Source organism: Sus scrofa, chromosome 9, assembly GCF_054392235.1.
Source record: "Sus scrofa isolate SSC_HxYL_T2T_F1_AM1 chromosome 9, Sscrofa_HxYL_maternal_Yorkshire_Landrace_v2.0, whole genome shotgun sequence".
NCBI lineage: Eukaryota > Metazoa > Chordata > Mammalia > Artiodactyla > Suidae > Sus > Sus scrofa.
In genome coordinates, this window is record NC_139391.1 from 32701305 (window position 1) to 32721636 (window position 20332).

The 20332-nt window shown below is 35.1% G+C and overlaps 1 protein-coding gene across 37 annotated transcripts in view; it reads left to right on the plus strand.

The window, feature by feature from the left end:
* Window positions 1-3610: 3610 nt before the first annotated feature.
* The window catches only part of CEP126 (centrosomal protein 126), a 106353-nt gene continuing 89631 nt past the window's right edge, over window positions 3611-20332 (plus strand). For 36 of the 37 annotated variants that reach the window (XR_014815113.1, XR_014815125.1, XR_014815108.1 and 33 more), the window contains exons 1-2: window positions 3611-3972; window positions 7594-7713. Coding sequence is in view for 14 of the 37 variants with exons in the window: in XM_084975805.1 (XP_084831931.1) it covers window positions 3845-3972; window positions 7594-7713 (248 nt within the window). In the remaining 23 variants the exon portion in view is untranslated. The remainder of the gene's footprint in view (window positions 3973-7593; window positions 7714-20332) is intronic. The other variant, XR_014815127.1, reaches the window with a different exon arrangement.

A 20332-nucleotide genomic window follows, 5' to 3' on the forward strand; every position in this document is an offset into this window, starting at 1 on the left:
TATTATTCGGAAACTTTGTCTCAGTTTCTCCAGTGAGGCAGTGTGGGGTGGTTGGGAGTGGTGGCTCTGGTATCAGAATGCCTGGGTTTGAACCTTGTTCCGGAAATTCAGGCAGAGTTACATAACATCACTATATCTTACTTTCTTTGTAGAATGGGGAGTGTTGTGTGGATTTGATTATTTAATATATGTAATAAATTCACACAGTGCAAGAGAAACAACAACAAGCACTCGAATATTATGTGGTATCATTATTTATTGTCATTATTATCATTATTATTTTATTTGTACTATAATAGAGTTCTAACATTGCTGACAATATTGACAACTTTTAAAATCTATATTAGGATTACACGAGTATATCTTTAATCTTAAATTTCTCATTGAAGTCTTATAAAATTGGAAAGAAGATGGCAGAACGTTAGCAATTTTAAATCAGTCAGACATTAAAATTCTTTGTTCTTTCACAGCTTGCCCAGAAACAAATTCAGGAAATTCTTACTTGAGAAGGAAAATACTTCAGCAGAAAAAGTAATAGCCTCAGTAAGAAAATACTTCAGCAAAAGAAAAACTAGCTTCAGCCAACATCAAAGTGAAAGCTCAAGAAATTGTTCATCACTCGCTGCCTCACATAATTCACAAGATTATAACAATATTTAATTTAGATACATTATGAGAATATGTTTTGTAACCATAAAGTGTTTTTTACATTTTCTTTTGTAAATAGAACATTTGACAACTTACGAAACCATGTTAATGAAGTTAGGTGTCTAATAGGCATCTCACATTTAACATATTTGAAACCTAAATCTTATTCCTTCTCCCATCCTCAGCCTATTCTTCCCCATTTTAGTAAATGGCAATACCCTTTATCCAGTTGGTTCCCATCCCAAATAGAGTCACATTTGACTCCTTTTTTAATTCCACTCACTTACCACAATCATGCATCAACACATCTTATTGGCTCAAGGTTAAAATCTTGAAAACTTTTTGCCACCTCTACCATCCCAGGCCAGTTCTCCATAAACTCTCATTCAATCTACAGTAAAATCATTCAGTCTGGTGCCATTGTTTCTATTCTTATCAACTGTAGCCCAGTTTCCCCATATCCACTAGAGTGATCCTTTTGAAAGGTTAAATTAAATCTTACTCTCCTACTCAAAATTCTCCAATAGCTTTCCCTCTGTTGGAAGTTTTACATTAACGCTTTGTGTACTGCATAAGTTCCCACATGCACTGCTCCAACTTCATGCTCTAGCACACTTCCTTTACCAAATTTATTCTAGATGATGTAGTCTTCTTGCTATTCGTTGAACATATTAAGTACAATTTTGCCTTCAGAGCCTTTTGTACTTGAAGTACCCTCTGGTTTTGAATAATATTCTTCATCCAAATGTTTGCATGGCAACGTCCTTTCTTCATTTGCACCTCTGCCCTAATTTCCCTTCCTTGGAGGCCTTCCTCAGGTACCATTTCTAAAATAGAACTAACATCAGTCTCTATCCCCTTACACCACTCCATCTTTCCTCACAGCACTTTTTAGTACCTAATGTATTCTAGTTGGGAAGAAAAATAAATACAAGCTTAATGAGCATAGGGACTTTGAAGTTTTGCACACTACTGCATCCCAGCCCATAGAAAGTCCTCGGCACATAGTAGGTGCTCAATATTTATTTTCTAAATAAAAGAACGAATTATTTTATGGTTTTGAAGGGTGAAAGAAGTAAGCATTTAATTCTAATACTTCTTTTAACAAAATATAGAGATTTGGGTATAATGTTCTTTTTTATTGCTTGAATCATACTATCTATCCTGCCAAGAGATAAGGTTTATAGAGCCCTCAGGTTATCTTTCTGTTATCCAAATATCTAATCCTTAGGCCTTTTTTCTAGAAACTATACAATTTAATAAAGGGCTATTCCACTTAAAATGTGAAAAATCTGCTTACCACTTTGAAGAAAAAAGAAATAGTTTAAAAGTCAAAAAATAGATTCTGTAATTAAAAATAAAACTGGTAACCTGTATTTAAAATTTCTTTTCTTCTTAGTTATCATAGTAAGGCAACATTTGAATGAAGAATGGTTATTTGAGCAAGCATTTGTAGGCAACTGAGAAACATGCTTTGAAATACTAATAAACTACATATAAAGCAATAAGGTACCTACGAATGATGAGATACCACACTAATAATACAGCAAAAACTAGACTTTCAGGAATAGTAACCATGTCCAAATCCTCCAAACAGCAAACACAACCTTCTCACTTTTATTTGCACTTTACACTCCCCTACTTTGCTTTTTCTCGCTCTCTCAAATTGGCCCTAAAGAAACACACTTGTAATGATAGCAGTGGGAATAAAATCAAAGTAACTGCCTGTGGCTAGCTAGGCAAGTTAAAAATGTGCAAAGATAGCTAATTGTCCCAGTGTACACATTTAGCCTTTCTTTACCAAGATTATATATCCATCCTCTTGGCCTGGCTCTAACAATGGCTTATGTGTTTTGTGTTTTAAGTCAAAAGTGGATTTGCTGTGGCACTTTTAAATCTCAGTCACCAGAAAACATTCCAGTTTGAGTCATTGCATCCAACTTTGCAAAAACTCTGTTTTAGATAGCTTCAACTGGAAAAGTTTATTATCTGAACTCTAAAAATGAACAAATTGATTCACAAAGGCAGAGGCATTTGAATGGTGGGTGAGTGATTTTTATTTGGTTTGTACATTCTGCTTCCAATCTGGGAGGGTGTTTGGGTTTTTTTTTTTTTTTTTTTGGTTTTTTTTGTTTCTTTGTCCCATAGAAAAAGAAAAAAGGTTGGCTGAAACACAGTCAGAATTTATATGTACTTTTATAATGAACTCCAACAAAAAGTTTTAGCCTTTTTCAAATTTTCACTTGGAAAACCTTTAACTGATGACTGAAAAATCCTTTCAATTTTCCATACCCCTAAAACAATTTCAATTATGATGATCTCTTTTGGCATATCTTCCCAGGAGATTTACTAAATTAAATCTGCACTTCTTTACAGGTCGCCGATGCTTTGATGGTCTATTTCCAGAATCTGGAAGCAAGGCTGGAACCATTAAGACTTTGAAATGCAAATGGCAAGGAAGACGACTGCAGACGAAATAGAAGCATCAGGAAGTGGGTGAGAGAATGCAGAGAAGGAAATTTCCACTCCACAAAGCTTTTTAAAAAGAGATGGTGTGTGGGATAGCGATGCCCCAGAAAGACCCCACCCAAAACTCCACACAACAGGACTCGGTAGTTAAACAACAAATCCTACCCTGAATTATGCCCAAAGCAATCATTTCAGAATTCCCATGGTGGCGTTTGCCTGTGTCTGGGAATTGTGCATCTCACTGTTTTTCATCACTCATCATACCCCCATGAAAACTTCCTCATAAAAGGGGAGGAAGAACTGAGTCAGGCTCCGAGGCACAATTCAGCTCTCCGCTCCCACGAAGACTTGGGTCCCCGAGGATGCTAAGAGTTTCTGCCCATCGCCCGCAAGCAGTGCAGAGAAGGCAGGGGCAGCAGGCGCCTCCTATTGGCTGCCTTGGGCGCCCCACCCCCACACCCCGGTTTCCGTCGCGAAGGACGCGGCGTCGGTTGGTTGTCAACATGGCGGCGGCGGTGGGGTCGCTGCCTCTGCTCCTATCTTCGCCAGGCAGGGTCGCCGCCGCCGAAGTTTCCTTCGCCACCACAGCCACGAGCGCCGCTGTGGAAGAACCAGCGCTGCCACGGCCAACCTTCCCGCGCCAGTGAGGCGGAGCCCGAGAGACGGAGGGCTTGGAGGGACCGAAGAGGAAGCCGGAGCTGCCATGACGGAGTCGCTGAGGTGAAAGATGCTGGCCGGGAGGCCGGGAGCCTGCAGCGCTGCCGCGGGACTGGGCACTGAATCCTCTGACACCCGCGTCAGAGCCCCCCTCAGTCCTCGGTTGAGCGGCGGGCGTCGCCGACCTGACGCTTACCTGTATCCTTCCAACCGTGGCTGCCAGGGTTAGCGGTGTTGGAAGCGGGGCCCACCTTTTTTCCTATTAGATGCCCGTCACCACTGATGCAAGGTGATGGAAACTAGCCAGTCATATTAGTGCGGATATGTGCTTTAGCAACTGATTGCTCCCCTTCAACCTAAAATACCGTTTTATCCTATTCTAGGACCGTTTTCCCCGCCTGCTTGTTGTCTCAGCCCCATGCAACTTTGGTGTGCATTTTTTTGTGTGTGAATTTTCGAGTACATCAACCGTGTGTTCCATTGGGATTATTTTCATGCTTTCTAGAATTATGCCATTATGTTTTTTACTTCATATTCTCCATCTCCTGATTAATGATGCTGCTTGGAGAGAAGAATTTCACCAATAAGCAGCATGTTCTGCTTTCCCGAAAGAGTCCGTTTTAACAGCTAACCTTAACACTTCCCTAATTCATTTACCAGAGCCGCTGAAACCTAACGCAGTTGGGTAATTTGTTTTGTTTTCCATCCTCTACCCAGACTGTTGTCAGAGAGACAGCAGACAGAAAGTGAGAAGCAGAGGACTTGGAGGCTTCAGACTGGATTATCTCTAACCTTTCCCTAAGAATTGGTCTAGGCCACCTTTGGTATTGCTGTTGGTTGCATTGTAGAAAATGCACAGAGCGACAGAGTTTTGTTTTCAAAATATGTAAACCATGTTTATTCCTTCAGAAAATGGTGTGGTAATTAGAGTGAAACCTTTGTATTCTCAAAGGACTTGGTAGTGATGGTGCTGTATAATCATCTTCATTCTTGTCAAAGAATGCAGTGTCTTTGCCCCCAAGTTAACCCTCATTTTCTTATCCTTATTGTCTTCCACTTCTGGGATGCTGCAATTGTAAAAGCAAGTCAACAACCAGTTTTCATGTAGTGCCTGCTTTTTGGCTAGGTGTTTGGGATACAACTCTACTGAAGAAAGATATGTACAAGGCTTAACTAATGGTCAAATATCCCTCCTCTGATTATGCTTTCCTCAAGCTTTCACCCTTTCAGTCTTTTCTTTCTTTAGTCAACTTCCTTAACAACCTAAATGAGCTACAATTAGAAAAAGACTAAATTGGGAGAGGAATTGATGAGGATGAGGTGGGGTAGTAGGCTATGCTTTTAAATAATAATCATGTGTTAGTTATCCAGTCCTTCAACTCATAGTATTCTTGGCTTTGTTTGTTGGCTGGTTTTTACTGTCAAGTATATAAAAGTTACCTTCCTTTGAACAAATATTTAACAGTGATTCTTATGGAAATATCTTTACAATAGGTTGTATGAAAAATAAAAATTTAACCAGCCATCTATTTTTTTTTTAATTTGGATGCCATACTTTGAAAAGATACAAAGGCAGAAGCATTTTTTTTTTTTTTTTGTCTTTTTGCCATTTCTTTGGCCACTCCTGTGGCATATGGAGGTTCCCAGGCTAGGGGTCCAATCGGAGCTGTAGCCACCGGCCTACACCAGAGCCACAGCAACGCGGGATCCGAGCCACGTCTGCGACCTACACCACAGCTCAGGGCAATGCCGGATCGTTAACCCACTGAGCAAAGGCAGGGACCGAACCCTAAACCTCATAGTTCCTAGTCGGATTCGTTAACCACTGCGCTACGACGGGAACTCCAAGAAGCATTTTTTTTTTAACTCAGCAGGCAAAATTATATGTATAGACAGAGAGGGGTTTTAGTTAAAGCTAACGATATATAGTTGTCAGAACATTACAAACATATTTGTGATTTTCTTTATGTTCTTATGGTGAGATCTATCTTAAGCACATTAATCAGAGAACAGAGTTGTCTCCATGTGCATCAGAGTCCTGCATACTTCTCACCCCAGCCAAAGCACCTTCTTCCCCTTCTTCCCCTACACTGTTGCTCTTGTACATCCTGAATTGAAGTTACACTTTCTTCCACTGCCATGTTGTGATTTAGTAGTTAGCCATCTTGTTGAAGTCTGACTCCTTCAAATAAAGTGCCTTATTAGAGAAGAATAAGCTAAATCTTTATCCCTTTCTGTGCTAACGAAGAACCAGATTTCCTGCCCTTTTTGTTTCATTTTTATAAATCCTTCAAAAGAAACTTTGAGTAAGAAATATCATGTATTTGAGTGTGTGGGGTATTTGTTTATGTTGAGGTGGTGCAAAGTTTTATAATAAAACAAAGCTAAATGAATTATGGCCAATGGTATAAAAATGCTTAAATAGCAACATGGTTGAAAGCTTCCTATTAGCAAAGTTTCAGATGACTTTGGTTCAGAAACCAAAGTTTCAAACAAACATAACCATTTTGAAATATATGGGTAATGGTTAATATAGTAATGCCATCAATTACTATATTGATGCTGAAGCACTGTAGGATCCTAAAATTAACATTTTGAATTAACAAATCATGTATAGCCTAATTTTTTATTGAATGTATTCTTCTATTTTACAATTAATGTTTATGACATAAAAATCTTGATTAAATAGACTTTTTTTTTTTTTTTTTTTTTTGTCTTTTGTCTTTATAGGGCCTCACCCATGGCTTATGGAGGTTCCCAGGCTATGAGTCTAATTGGAGTTGTTGCTGCTGGCCTACACCACAGCTCACGGCAACACCAGATCCTTAACCCACTGAGTGAGGCCAGGGATCAAACCCGCAACCTCATTGTTCCTAGTCGAATTCATTTTCCCTGCGCCACAGTGGGAACTCCTAAGTAGATTTCTTAAAGAGAATTTCGAACCTCTATTTTGGTGGGGAAAATTTAAATACGCTATTCTAAAAAGTCATGCCCTGCAATATATAACTTCAGAACAATCTCATATGCATGTACTCCTGATGGTGGGGTACTGAAAAATGGTAATTAAATGATCTCTTTTTAAAACTTTAAAATCATTAAAAACAGAAAAATAATGTGATAAATTTGATAAAGGCATTCAATAAAGACAGTTGAAATGTAACTAAATAAACTGGGACATCAATTAACCACATCAATACAACTTAAAGTTTAATTTTATATAATAAATTACAAATAAATGGATGATTAGGAAAACTCAGATACTCCTTATTTGGCAAACTTCTGAATATATATTAGTATGTATGGTTTTCAAGTTATGAATAAATCACTAAACTAATATTCCCAAATTTTCCAATTATATTGCTATTTGATTTTTTAATATTTCAATATGACTTTTATACTATGGATCAAAACCTACTGAAAAGTTTAATTCATTTACTTTCTGTTAGTGAAATATAATTTTAATTTTTCTGTATACATGCCTAAGATATAACTTGTTAATAAGTATTTAAATATTCATATAAAGAATGAAAAAATATGCTTAGTCTCCATATCTAAGCCCATCAGTGTCTAAAAAGTAATTCATTTTTCTCCCAAGGAAAGTGAGATAGATCTTCAGTTCTAATACAAGGCCAGAGGTGTTTTGTTTTTTTTTTTAATGTAAAACACCTGCTGGTCATATACTAACACTAATGTGTACACATGCTAATTTTTCCACAAAAAACCATTACATCATTAGAGTGAGGATGTAATTTATCTGACAGCCCTGACACTCATCAACTAAAGACATAAACCATTTCCTTAACTTTATGCTATCATTAGAGATATGAAAATCCATTTAGAGAAAAATTTAGAAGAAGAGCGCCAAATATTACTGCAGCAACAGAAAATATGTCGAAATCGAGCTCGTAAATATTTTGTGGAGTCAAACCGGAGAAAAAAGTAAGTAATTGTATTTTATTCAGAAACATGGAAACTCAAAGCCATTATAAATTAACCATTTCTCTGCTTTGTACCATTTTATGAACATAGTCATGACTGCTTTATCTATAAAACTGATCAAGATTTGTATGACTTTGTAAAATTTATTGTTTCCTGCCTATAGCACAGTGATAGTCATGTATCATCTAGTTTACTGACCATGACCATAGCAGTCTTTTCTTGTCATAAAATTTCTTATTACAATGTCAAATTGGCTTTTTAAAATGACTATAAAATGTATTCTTCATTTTTATATCATTTTATGTATGATAAAAGATTACCAATTAGCATTTAACCTCTAATAGACTATATTTATAAAATTTTTATATAATCTAATAGAATATATTTATAAAATTTTTCTATACCGCTTATTTATCCAATAAGAAAAACGAGGGATATGTGAATAATGGTAGAAATGTGATTTTATAAATGATTGCTATTTTTTTAAAAAAAGAGCTTTCTAGTATAAATTGGAAGCTAAAGTAAAAATGCAGACCATCCTATCCCTGCTTAATATTTTTCAAAATTTGTTTGAATTGTTAAATTTTTTTAGGCAGAGTGATTATACCATTTTTATTATTGTTTTTGCTACTTTATTCATATTTCTACAATACATGAATAGCAGAAAATCCCTAGAGTTTATTAACTACATCATTGGGCATATGTTGCAAATCCCATTTGGGGAATATGAAATTGTTTACCTGTAATTTTTTTTCTGGCACTACATTCCTCTTTAGGTTAACTCTGTATTGCCTGGTTTAGTTGAAAATTTTTAATGATGCTTATTTTTTATTTTATTTTATATTTGTGTATTTCTATTTTTATTGGTATTCAATAAAGTGAATAGTCGTATGTTGAAAGGGTCATGGGCTTTAGAGTCAGAGATCTAGGTTTAAATCCAAGTTCCATGAGTTAGAGCAAGATATTTAATCTCTTTATGCTTTAGTTTCTCATTCATGATTGGAATTAATACTATCTATTTCAAGGGATTGTTATGCAGAGCAGAAAGGTTATATGAGAGGGGAATAGTTGCAAACACATGCACAAAATATCTGTCACATAGTGCTTCTTCACTAAGCATATTGATTAATTAATATTTGTCAACTGTATATTTTCTAGTTATTGTCTTACTGTATGAAATAGCAGGCTCTCTATGTAGAATTTGATTCATAAAGTTTCTACCTGCCTTCTCTCATTAAACACCTGTAAGATTTCTGTTGTAGAAAATATAGAAGAGAATTTTTGGTTTAAAATTCTAAAAGAACATGTTCCAATACAATTCCATTATATTTTATTTTTTTCTGTCACCCTACAGTGCTGTGGAAATCCACATAAAAATTTTATAGTTTAGTTGTTAGGTGCACAATCCATTTTGTTAATATTTGTATAATGTGTTAGACTTAGGTTTTTTGTTTTTGTTTTTGTTTTTTCGCCTGTGGATATCCAATTGGTCCATCTTCATTTGTTAGAAAAACTACCTATCCTCTATGAATTTTTTTGCACCATTGTCAAAAATCAGCTATGCATATTTATGTGGGACTATTTCTGGGTTCTGTATTAATTTACATGTCTATCCCTCCACCAATGCTATTACATAATTTTGATTACTGTAACTGTATAAAAAGTCTTTGAATTACATAGACTTATTCCTCCCACTTTCTTTTTTAAAATTGTTTTAGATGTTCTAATTCCTTTGCCTTTACATATGAAATTTAGAATAATCTAGTTTATATATGTAAAAAATAGTGCTGGAATTTTCATAGGAATTACATTATACCTGTATGTCTAAGCAGTATGGGGAGAATTGACATCTTTTCTGTATTGAGTTGCCTAATAAATCTACTGAGTTTTTTATTTCAGTTGTATTTTACAGTTTTAAATTTTCCATTTGTTTTTTCTTTTATCTTCTGTTTATTTTTTGAGACTTTCTGTTTTCATTTGTAAACATGTTCATAATTGTTCATTGAAACATTTTTATCATGGTCACTTTAAAATGTTTGCCAGGTAACTGTAAATCCTGTCATCTAGATATTGGCCTATGAATGGGCCTTTTTCATTCAGTTTGAAATCATCCTGGTTCTGGGAATGACAAGTAATTTTCTATTGGAAATTAGACAATGTCATATTATGTTATGAGACTTTGGAACTTATTTAAACCTTCAGCTTTAGCTGGCTCTCTCTGGCACTATCCCAGAAGGGGAAGGGAGTGGAAGGGAGAAGATACTGCCTCATTACTGACAGAAGGAGGTGGAAGTCTTGGTTTACCGCCTGACCTGTGTTGACATCAGCTTGGGGAAGAGATTCCTTATTATTGCTGGGCAGTAATGGGAGTTACAGCTCCTCACATGGTTTCTCTTGACACCACGGTGAGAGTCCTCATTACTGCTGGATGGTAGTCTTGCCTTCTTCCTACAGGGCTCCTCAGATAATATCCAATCAGAAAGAGGTAGGGGCACCTCGTTACTGCCAGGTAGATGATTATCGAGACTCTCCATTTAGTCATTACTAATACTGTGGTTGGGAAGGGCCCCAGTACACCAGGTAGAGATGAAAGCCTACCCTTCTACTGAACTCTGACACCATTTCTGCAGGAGGATTGGGGGTGTCTGATTACAACCTGGCAAGGAGGAAAATGAAATCTAGGCTCCCCCACTCAGCCTTGGCTTGGATGGGAGCAGGACCGAAGTTTTTTCTGTGTTGTTTGGATGAAGTAGTAGGATTATTGTCTAAAAACTTTTTGTTTTGCTGGATTGGCCTTTTTGTTCTCAGGGCTCTTTTTTTTTTTTTTTTTTTTTTTTGGTGATGGTGGTGGAAGTGAGGGGAGGTATGTTTTTTGTCTGAGCCTGTTGACATTTCCAGGTTGCCTGTTTCTCCAGCTCCAAGTGTGGGATATATGAAACCAAAAGAAAACTCAAGAGGCTTACCAGCATGTTGTCTGTCCCTTGGGTCCTGAAGTCCCTAGATAGTTTGCCTCCTTCTCTCCAACTTTCAGACTCATCTCAATTTTTTTTTTAATATATACTATCTAGGATTTTTATGTGTACTTAGTGAAATAAATAGCAAAAAAATCTTTTCACCTCCTCTTTCCAGAAGCAAAATTTATTTCTTTTTGATTTCTCCTTCTAGAAGCTCCCTTGCCTTTCTTCTTTTATATTTTTAATACATTATTGCCTAAGTAAACAAAGGATTGTGTTAGAACTGAACCTAATAAGAATACATGTGAATAAGGACCTAAGAGACTTTTATGATTAAAATTAATGACTTTTAGTTAATCGATATTGACATGTTTATTTTGGCTGATACCTCAGCCTTTAAGAGAAATGAAATGCTATTACATTTTCCCTTTGTGGTATGTACATTACTAATTCTATGTGTTAAATCAGAATATAGAGCTTTGTTGTTTGAGTGTTTTCCACTCCAATAGTGTGTTAAGGGTCATTTTTGATTTTTCATTCATTTTGATTTCCAGTCAAGTGAAAGACTAAGTTGGAAATTTGATATTCAACATAGATTTTTGGGATTTCATAATTTTAAGTCTTGGCAAGTACAGGATTATTACCCTCTGGGACATATATGTTTGTTTGTTTGCCAAGCAATGAAAACTGACAGTATATTTCTGGATTTGGTTTTACTTCTTATAGGATGTTGACTTTGTTGTTACAATGTTATGCTTTATTCCTAAAGACTGTTTTTCTCCAATTGCATTTTAAAAGAGTACTATTTTATCATAATTTTAATTGTCTTTAATTTCTATCTATCTCAAAGTATAGTTGAATTTTAAACTTAAATTTGATTGTGTCTCCAGAAAGTTGTAGTTACATAAACATGAATTATGGTTCCAAACAGAAAAAAAAGTCCAACTTTCCAGTCTGCCCATGTTCCTTGTGACCTCAGTTACTCTTAATTACTACTACTAGAGTTCTGTTGTTAAGGAAAGTTATTGTCATTGTGGTTATTTGTTCCCTTTTTAAGAGTATTTCCAACAGAATAAAATTATACTCCATAGGTTTAGATTCCCAGGAAACTAGAACAAACCATTTGGCATATGGCCATCATTTTATGAGGTGTCTCACTTTGAGCCAATGTGGTCTACATTGATGAGGCAGAATTGCACATGTTAAATAGACCCTTCAGAAGGCACGTTATTCATGGTACCAAATCTATTTTATTCATTACTTCTCTGATCTTTATGATGTCCTTCCTTCTGTTGACTTTAGGTTTTGTTGGTTCTTCTTCTTTTTTTTTTTTTTGTCTTTTTCAGGGCCGCACCCCTGGCATATGGAGGTTCCCAGACTAGGGGTCTAATTGGAGCTGTTGCTGCTGGCCTACACCAGAGCCACAGCAACACCAGATCCGAGCCACGTCTACAGTCTACACCACAACTCACAGCAATGCTGGATCCTTAACCCGCTGAGCAAGGCCAGGGATCGAACCCACAATCTTGTGGTTCTAGTCAGATTCATTAACCACTGAGCCACAAAGGGAACTCCAATATTTGTTCTTTTTCTGATTCTTTTAGGTGGTGGGTTAAGTTGTCAATTTGAAATTTTTCTTATGTTTTGAGGAAGGCCTGTATCACTATGAATGTCCCTCTAAGCACTGCTTTTGCAGCATCCCATAAATTTTGAATTGTTGTGCTTTCATTATCATTTGTCTTGAGGCATTTCTAAATTTCTATTTTGATTCCTCATAGACTCATTGGTTTTTTAGTAGCATGTTGATTAGTCTCCATATAGTCAGTTTTTTCTCATTTCTTTTCCTATGGTTGATTTCTAATTTCATGCTATTTTGGTCAGAGAAGATAGTTGAAATAATTTCTATACTCTTGAATCTGTTGAAGTTAAGTTTTGTGCCCCAGTAGGTGGTCAATCCTTGAGAATATTCCATGTGCACTTGAAAAGAATGTACATTGTGATTTTTTTGGATATAATGTCCTGAAAATGTCAATTAAGTCTAAATTTTCTGTCATTTAGGATATCTGTTGCCTTATTTTCTGTCTGGAAGATCTGTCCATTGATGTGACTGGGGTGTAAATATCTCCTACTATTATCATATTTACATCAGTTTCTCATTTTGTGTCACTGTTTATGTATTTGGGTACTCCTATATTGGGGCATATATATTGATGAGTATAACATCCTCTTCTTCTTTTTTTTTTTTTTTTTTTTGTCTTTTTGTCTTTTCTAGGGCCACCACCCACAGCATATGGAGGTTCCCAGGCTAGGGGTCCAATTGGAGCTGCAGCCGCCAGCCTACACCATAGCAACGTGATATCCAAGCTGTGTTTGCGACCTACACCACAGCTCACGACAACTCCAGCTCCTTAACCCACTGAGTGAGTCCAGGGATTGAACCCGCAACCTCATGGTTCCTGGACGGATTCATTAACCACTGAGCCACAACAGAAACTCCAATATCCTCTTCTTGAACTGATCCTTTTATCATTAAAAAGTGTCCTTCATCTTTTTTTATGGCCTTTGTTTTAAAGTCTATTTTGTCTGATATGAGTATTGCAACTCCTGCTTTCCTGTCTTTTCCATTAGCATGAAATATCTTTCTACATCCCCTCACTTTCAATTTATATGTGTGCTTTGCTGTAAGGTGCCCCTCTTGTAGGCAGCATATTGTAGGCTCTTATTTTTTTTTTTTAATCTGGTCTGCCACTCTATGTCTTTTGATTGGAGCATTCAATCTATTGACAATTAAGGTAATTACTGGTAAATATATATTTATTGCCTTTTTTTTTTTTTTTGTCTTTTTGCTATTTCTTGGGCCGCTCCCGCAGCATATGGAGGTTCCCAGGCTAGGGGTCGAATCAGAGCCACAGCCGCTGGCCTACACCAGACCCACAGCAACGAGGGATCCGAGCCGCGTCTGAGACCTACACCACAGCTCAAGGCAACGCCGGACCCTTAACCCAGTGAGCAAGGGCAGGGACCGAACCCGCAACCTCATGGTTCCTAGTCGAATTCATTAACCACTGCGCCACGACGGGAACTCCTATTTATTGCCATTTTAACTTTTGTTTTCCAGTTGATTCTACATTTCTCCTTTGTTCATTTCTTTCTTTTTTTGGTTGTATGATTTCCTTTTATTTTATGCTTCTGTCCCCTTCTTTTTAGTTTTTGTGAGTGTATTATTTGGTTTTGATTTGTAGTTGCTCTGTTTTTCAAGTTTGTAAACCCTTTCCTATATCTGTTTGTTTTAGCCTGATAGTCAAATAGACTCAAACACATTTTAAAAAAAATTAGAGTCTAGATTTTCTTACTTTCCTCCCCACATTTTATGATTTTGATATTCTTTTTTTACATCTTCATGTTTATCCCTTTTGCTGTTCCTTGTGTTTATCATAACTTTTACAAGTGGTTTTTTTTTTTTTTTCCCTTTTAGATCTGTATACTGGCTTATTTAAATGATTACTTTCCAATTGTGATTTCCTCTATCCTATATCTTCTTACTGCTTTTATTTAGAAGAGACCTTTCAGTATTTCTTTCAGAATGGGTTTAGTATTGCTGTATTCTTTTAGTTTTTTTGTTGGAGAAATTCTTTATTGCTCCTTTTATTTTAAATGATAATCTTGCTGGGTAGAGTATTCTAGGCTGCAAAATTTTCCCTTTTAGAACTTGAAATATGTCTTGCCACTCTCTTCTGGCCTGTAGTGTGTCTGTAGAGAAATCAGTTGATGAGCTTATAGAGGTTCCCTTATAATTAAGTCTTTGTTTTTCTCTTGCCGCCTCTAGGATCCTCTCTTCATCTTTAATTTTTGCCATTTTTATTATAATATGTGTTGGTGTGGGCTTGTTTGCATTCAACTTGTTTGGGGCCCTCTGTGCGTCCTGTATCTTGATATCTGTTTCCTTTAGATTTGGAAACTTTTCAGCTGAAAGTTCTTCAAATATATTTTCAATTCCCTTTTCTTTTTCTTCTCCTTCTGGAATCCATATTATGCATAGATTGGCCCGCTTTATATTATCCCATAGATCTCTTATATTGCTTTTCTGTTTTTTTCATTTGGTTTTCTGTTTGCTGTCCTGATTGGGTGATTTTCATTATTCTGTCTTCCAAGTCACTTATTTGTTCCTCTCCATTATTCATTCTGCTCTTCAATGCCTTTAACTCAGCTTGCATTTCTGCAAACAAATTTTATAATTTCTCTTGGCTCCTCACATTTTCTATTTCCTTTCTAAACTAATCTGCATTACTGTTCATATCTGCTCTTAATTCCTTCATATCCACCTGAGTCTCAGCTCTCAGCCCTGCCCAAGCATCTCAGGCTGTGTCCTGGGGTGGGGGGTACTGATGGTTTTTACAGCTCTCTCTCTCTGCTTTGTCCTCCTCAGTCAAGCTATTACACTTTTCTTCGAGGTTTTGAGGTTCCCTCTTTCTCTCAGCTGATCTCCCTGTCAGTTAGGTGGGCTCCCAGAGTGTGGATTCCTTTCCTCTTTCACAGCTTCCTCTCAGGAGTGCTGGTCCCATCCTGATTCCTTTTTTTCTCTTCTTTTTCTTTCTTTCTTTTTCCTTTTGTTCTACCCAGTTAAATGGAGGGTGTCTTGCCTTTTTGGATTAAAGTCTTCTGATAATGTTCAGTAGATATCTATGCAAATTGTTCTACATGTAGATGGTTTTTTTGGTGTATTTGTGAATGTGAGCACCACATCTTACTCTTCTGCCATCTTGATCCCACCCCCAAAAATCTTAATTTTTTTTCTTTTTTTCAACACAAGACTGTACATACTTTTTCTTCTAGAGCATTCCCCCCCACCATTCTTTTCATGACTGGCCTCCATATTCTGAAAATTTTAGCTTAAATATGCCTCCAGAGAAATGTTCCCTGTTTACTTTATTTAAAGTGAGTTTCCTTGGTTCTCTGTCATAGACCAGAGTTTCTTTACTTTATAGAACCTATGACAGTTAGGGACTTTTTGTTTACTTGGTTTTGTTAGCTTGCCTGAGTAGATTATAAATAACTACATAGACCATATCTGTTTTAGTTACTACTATATCCCCAAGCAGATAAAGTTAAAATAATAGATAGTTTTTATTTTTCTTAATTTTATTGAAATATAGTTGATTTACAATGTTATGTTAATTTCTGATGTACTGAAAATTGGTTCAGTTATACATATGTATATTTTTTTTCATATTCTTTTCTATTATGGTTTATTGCAGAATGTTGAATGTAGTTCCCTATGCTATGCAGTAGGACCTTATTTATCCATCCTATTTATAATTGTTTGCATCTGCTAATCCCAGACTCCCAATCCTTCCCTCCCACAAAACCTCTCCCACTTGGCAACCATAAGTGTATTCTCTGTATCTCTGATTCTTGTTTCATTTGTGTCATATTTTAGATCCCTCATATAAGTGATAACATATGGTATTTGTCTTTCTCCTTCTGACTTCATTTAGTTTTATAATCTGTACATCTATCCATGTTGCTACAAAAGTTCTTTATTCATCTTTTTATTTATTTTTATTTATTTTTATTCTTTTATTTATTCATTCTTTTTATTTTATTTTTTAATTTTATTTTTTAATTTTATTTATTTATTTATTTAATTTTATTTATGCTTTTACTTTATTTTTAGTAATGTCCTAATATTTATTTATTTATTTAATAATAAATATTATTATTTATTATTTTTATTCTATTTATTCTTTTTATTTATTTTTACTAATATCCTAATATATATATACACACACACAAATACTACATCTTTTCATAACTGCTTTTAAAAGTTCTCTGATCTATTTAAAGTTAACATATGGTCAAGCATTCATTCAACAGTTGTTTTTAACATCTACCAGGTGCAGGTCTTTGAGTTAGGAATTCCAAAAATTAAAATTTTAGCCCCTGTACTCAGTGAACTTAGAGTCTAATGGAGGATACTGACAGTTAAATGCAGTTAATTCTTTCAATTTGACAATGAATATTCCAAGCACTATGCTATATGCTATGTGTGTCCTTCTTGTGATACTTAGAATCTAATAAGCAATACTGAAAAGTAAATAAATAATTAAAGTTTAGTGAACAAATACTATGATAAAATTAAGTTGAGGATTCCTTGGGAAGATACGGTTTTGTTATGCGTGGATGTTGGGGATAGAAGTGCTTTAGAGAAAAAGAAAAATTACAAAAAGTCTGTTACATAGTATACAGTATAATAGTTAAAAAACAGATAAAATCACACTTTTGACTCTGTTCTTACACTTACTGATTATGTGACCTTGGAAAAAAGTATTTCTAAGACTCAGTTTTTTCATCTGTGAAATATTCAACTCAGAGAAATGTTGTAAAATAAAACAAGATAATACACATAAAATACCTGTCATATACAATTTCTAACCTTATAGCACTTATAGTAAATGATTATTTTTATTACATCATGTTCACAGATCTCCTTAATATGTAGTAATAAACTTTCCTTTCTCAGCAGCCTTCTGCCAGACTTTCTTTCTAAATCAGTCCCTAGAATCCTGATCGTATCCCCTGTCCAAAATACAAGTCAATTATATAAATACCCACGGATAGTGCCTTTCAGAATAAAGTAAACATGGAATATGTTTTTCCCCTCTAAGACAAAATTAGACTTAAAGCAGTTGAAGATGTGGTTGTATTAGAGACTGTTCCTAAAACCTCAAATTTAGGTAAATATGGATATGAATAAATTTTTAGGTGTATAACAAATTCTCTGCTTGCAGCTTCTAGTTTTCTCTATGATAAAGTATGTGAGGAAGATGTAGAAGGTACTATTGTAAAGAGTATGAAGAAACTAGTAGAAATTTGAATAAGTATAAAGAATGAGGTATAAGGAATCATTCTTACTCCTCATTGTCACTTCTAACTATTGCACTCTCTCTCTTCTTTAAAATCCCCCAGATTTTTTGAAGCATAACCATCAAACTATGTTACTCACCACTTCCTCTTTTATTGTAGCCACCTATAGATCTACTTTTTGTGTCATCCCTTGAAAGTTTTAGCACCTGGCTCTTTTTGTCTCCCTACCACTATTCTAGTGATTCTTCTTTATAATTTTAGTATTTGCTAGACCATCCATCCAATCTGGTGGCCTGTTATTTTCTTGAACTTCACCTAGTCAGCAGCACCTCACCTCAGCTACTACCAATTATTTCTCCGCCTCCAAAATATAAATATAAACTCTCCAATCTATACCTATCTTTCCATGTCACTTCCTCCTAGTACCCTGAATTCAGCAATTTTAAGACTGCACCCCAATCCACTTATCAGCCTTACTCTGTCCATCCCATCCCTCATATCCTCACTTTTATTCAAACATCTTCTCACTCCGTAATCTGTCATTATCATTCCCTTGCATATACCTTTAAATCCCTAATAGTTAATTTCTACCCTTATAACAACCTCTATTCTGATTTCTATCATCAGAATTTATTTTGCCTGTTTTTGCACTTTTGTTTCTGACTGCTGCCTTTTAATGTTGAGATTCATCCATGTTATTACATATATCCGTAGTTCATTCTTTTTTGTTGCTGAGTAATATTACATTGTCAGAATATACCATAAGTTTTGTATATATTTTCCTATTGATGGACATTAGGCTGTTCTCATTTAGGACTATTAGTAAAGCTACTGGCCAAAAGATAATTCAAGATGAAATGGTAAAACATGAAAGAATTGATAAGTAAGAAATTTTTTGTGGATGTGTTTCATTTCTTTCAAGTAAATACCTAAAAGTAGAATTGCTGGGTCTTAAGGTACATGTTTATCTATATATAAGCCAAAAGGGCTAATGATTTTACATACCCACCAGCAGTGTACATGAGCCTCTGTGCTTTCATACCCTTCTACTCAATCTTTTTAATTTTAGCCATATAATAGATATTAAATTGTTTTATTTTACACTTCTCTGAGTAGACATTCCCATATGGTTTTTGTGAAGTCTCTGTTCTAATATTTTTTAATTGAGTTTTTTTGTCATCTTATTGTTGTTGTAAGATTTTTAATGTACTCTGGATATAGTTTCTTTGTCAGAGGTATGTATTGTTAAGTATTTTCTTCCAATCTATGGCTCACCTTTTTATTATCTAGTGAAATCTTTAAGGAGGTTTAAGTTTTTATAAAGTACGTTTATCAGTTTTTTTGTTCTATGGATAGTTCTTTTTGTGTCCTAAAACATTAGTCTACCCCAAAGTTATGATTATAGCTTTCTTGTTTTCTTCCAGAAGATTTTATAGCTTTAGGTATTCAGTTTAGGTTTATCATCTATCTCAAATTATTTGTGTATAGTATGATACAAAAGTTGAGGCTCATTTTTTACCATAAATTGCTCCAGCACCATTTTTTGGAAAAAAGAAAATATTTCTCTCTCCATTTAGTGGCTTTTGCCTCTTTTTCAAAAATCAATGGACTATATATGTGAAGTTTTACTCCGTTCCGTATTCTGCTCCATTGGTCTATATGTCCCATACCAGTAGTGCATTGTCTTGATTATCATAGTGTTATAGGAGGAATTCTCGACAGCGGCCCTGTGGACATTTTGGATGAAATTACTCTTTGTTGTAAGGAGCTTCCTATGAATTGAGGATGTAGAGCAGTATCCCTGGTCTCTACCCACTAGATACCAGTAGCACACCCCAGTCATGATAATTAAAAATGTCTCCAGCCATTGCCAAAGATCTACTGAGGCCAAATTGCCCCGCAGTTGAGATCCACTATTTTATAGTGAAATAAGGTCATAAGCACATTCTCTAATTTGATTTTAATTAAAGACTGTTTTATCTGTTCTAGGTATATTTGCTTTTCTACATATAAACCTTTCTGATTTTGAGTAGGATTGTGATAAAACCTTCCTGGTTTTGAGTAGAATTGTGATAAATAGATCCGTTTAGAGAGAATATCTTAATACTGAGTGTCGCAGTACATGAAATCCGTGAACATAGCATATCTCTCTTTCCCACCCCCCTTTTTTATTTTGTTTTGTTTAATCTTTCTCAGAAGCATTTTTTTTTTCTGGTTTTTGACCCAGAGGTCCTATATGTCTTTTGTTAAATGATTCCCAAGTATTTCATATTTTGTGATGCTATCATAAATGGGTTTATTTAAATTACATTCTCCATTGTTTGCTGCTTATATGTAGAAATACAATTGATTTTTCCATATTAACCTTATATTCTGACAACTGTTTCATTGGTTTCTTTTCTAATTTTTACTAGTTCCTTTCTTCTTCCTATAGAGTAAATTTGTTCCTCTTATAGCTTCTTAAGGTTAAAAACTAAAATGATTGGTATTAAACCTTTTTTTCCTTTTCTAATAGAGGCTTTTAAAATTATAAATTTCCCTCTGAACAGTCTTATAAAGTACATTTAACAAATTTGATATGATGTATTTTCATTTTCAGGTAGTTTAAAATATTTTCTTTCCTTTTGATTTCTTCTTTGACCTGTGGCTTATTTAGAAGTATATTGTGTCGATTTTTAATTTCCAGTTATTTGGAGCTTTCCTAGATATCATAATTTGATTTCTAATTTTCTTTATCAGAGAACACACTCTGTAAGATTTAAATCGTGATATTCATTGCCATTTATGTTATGTCCTAACAT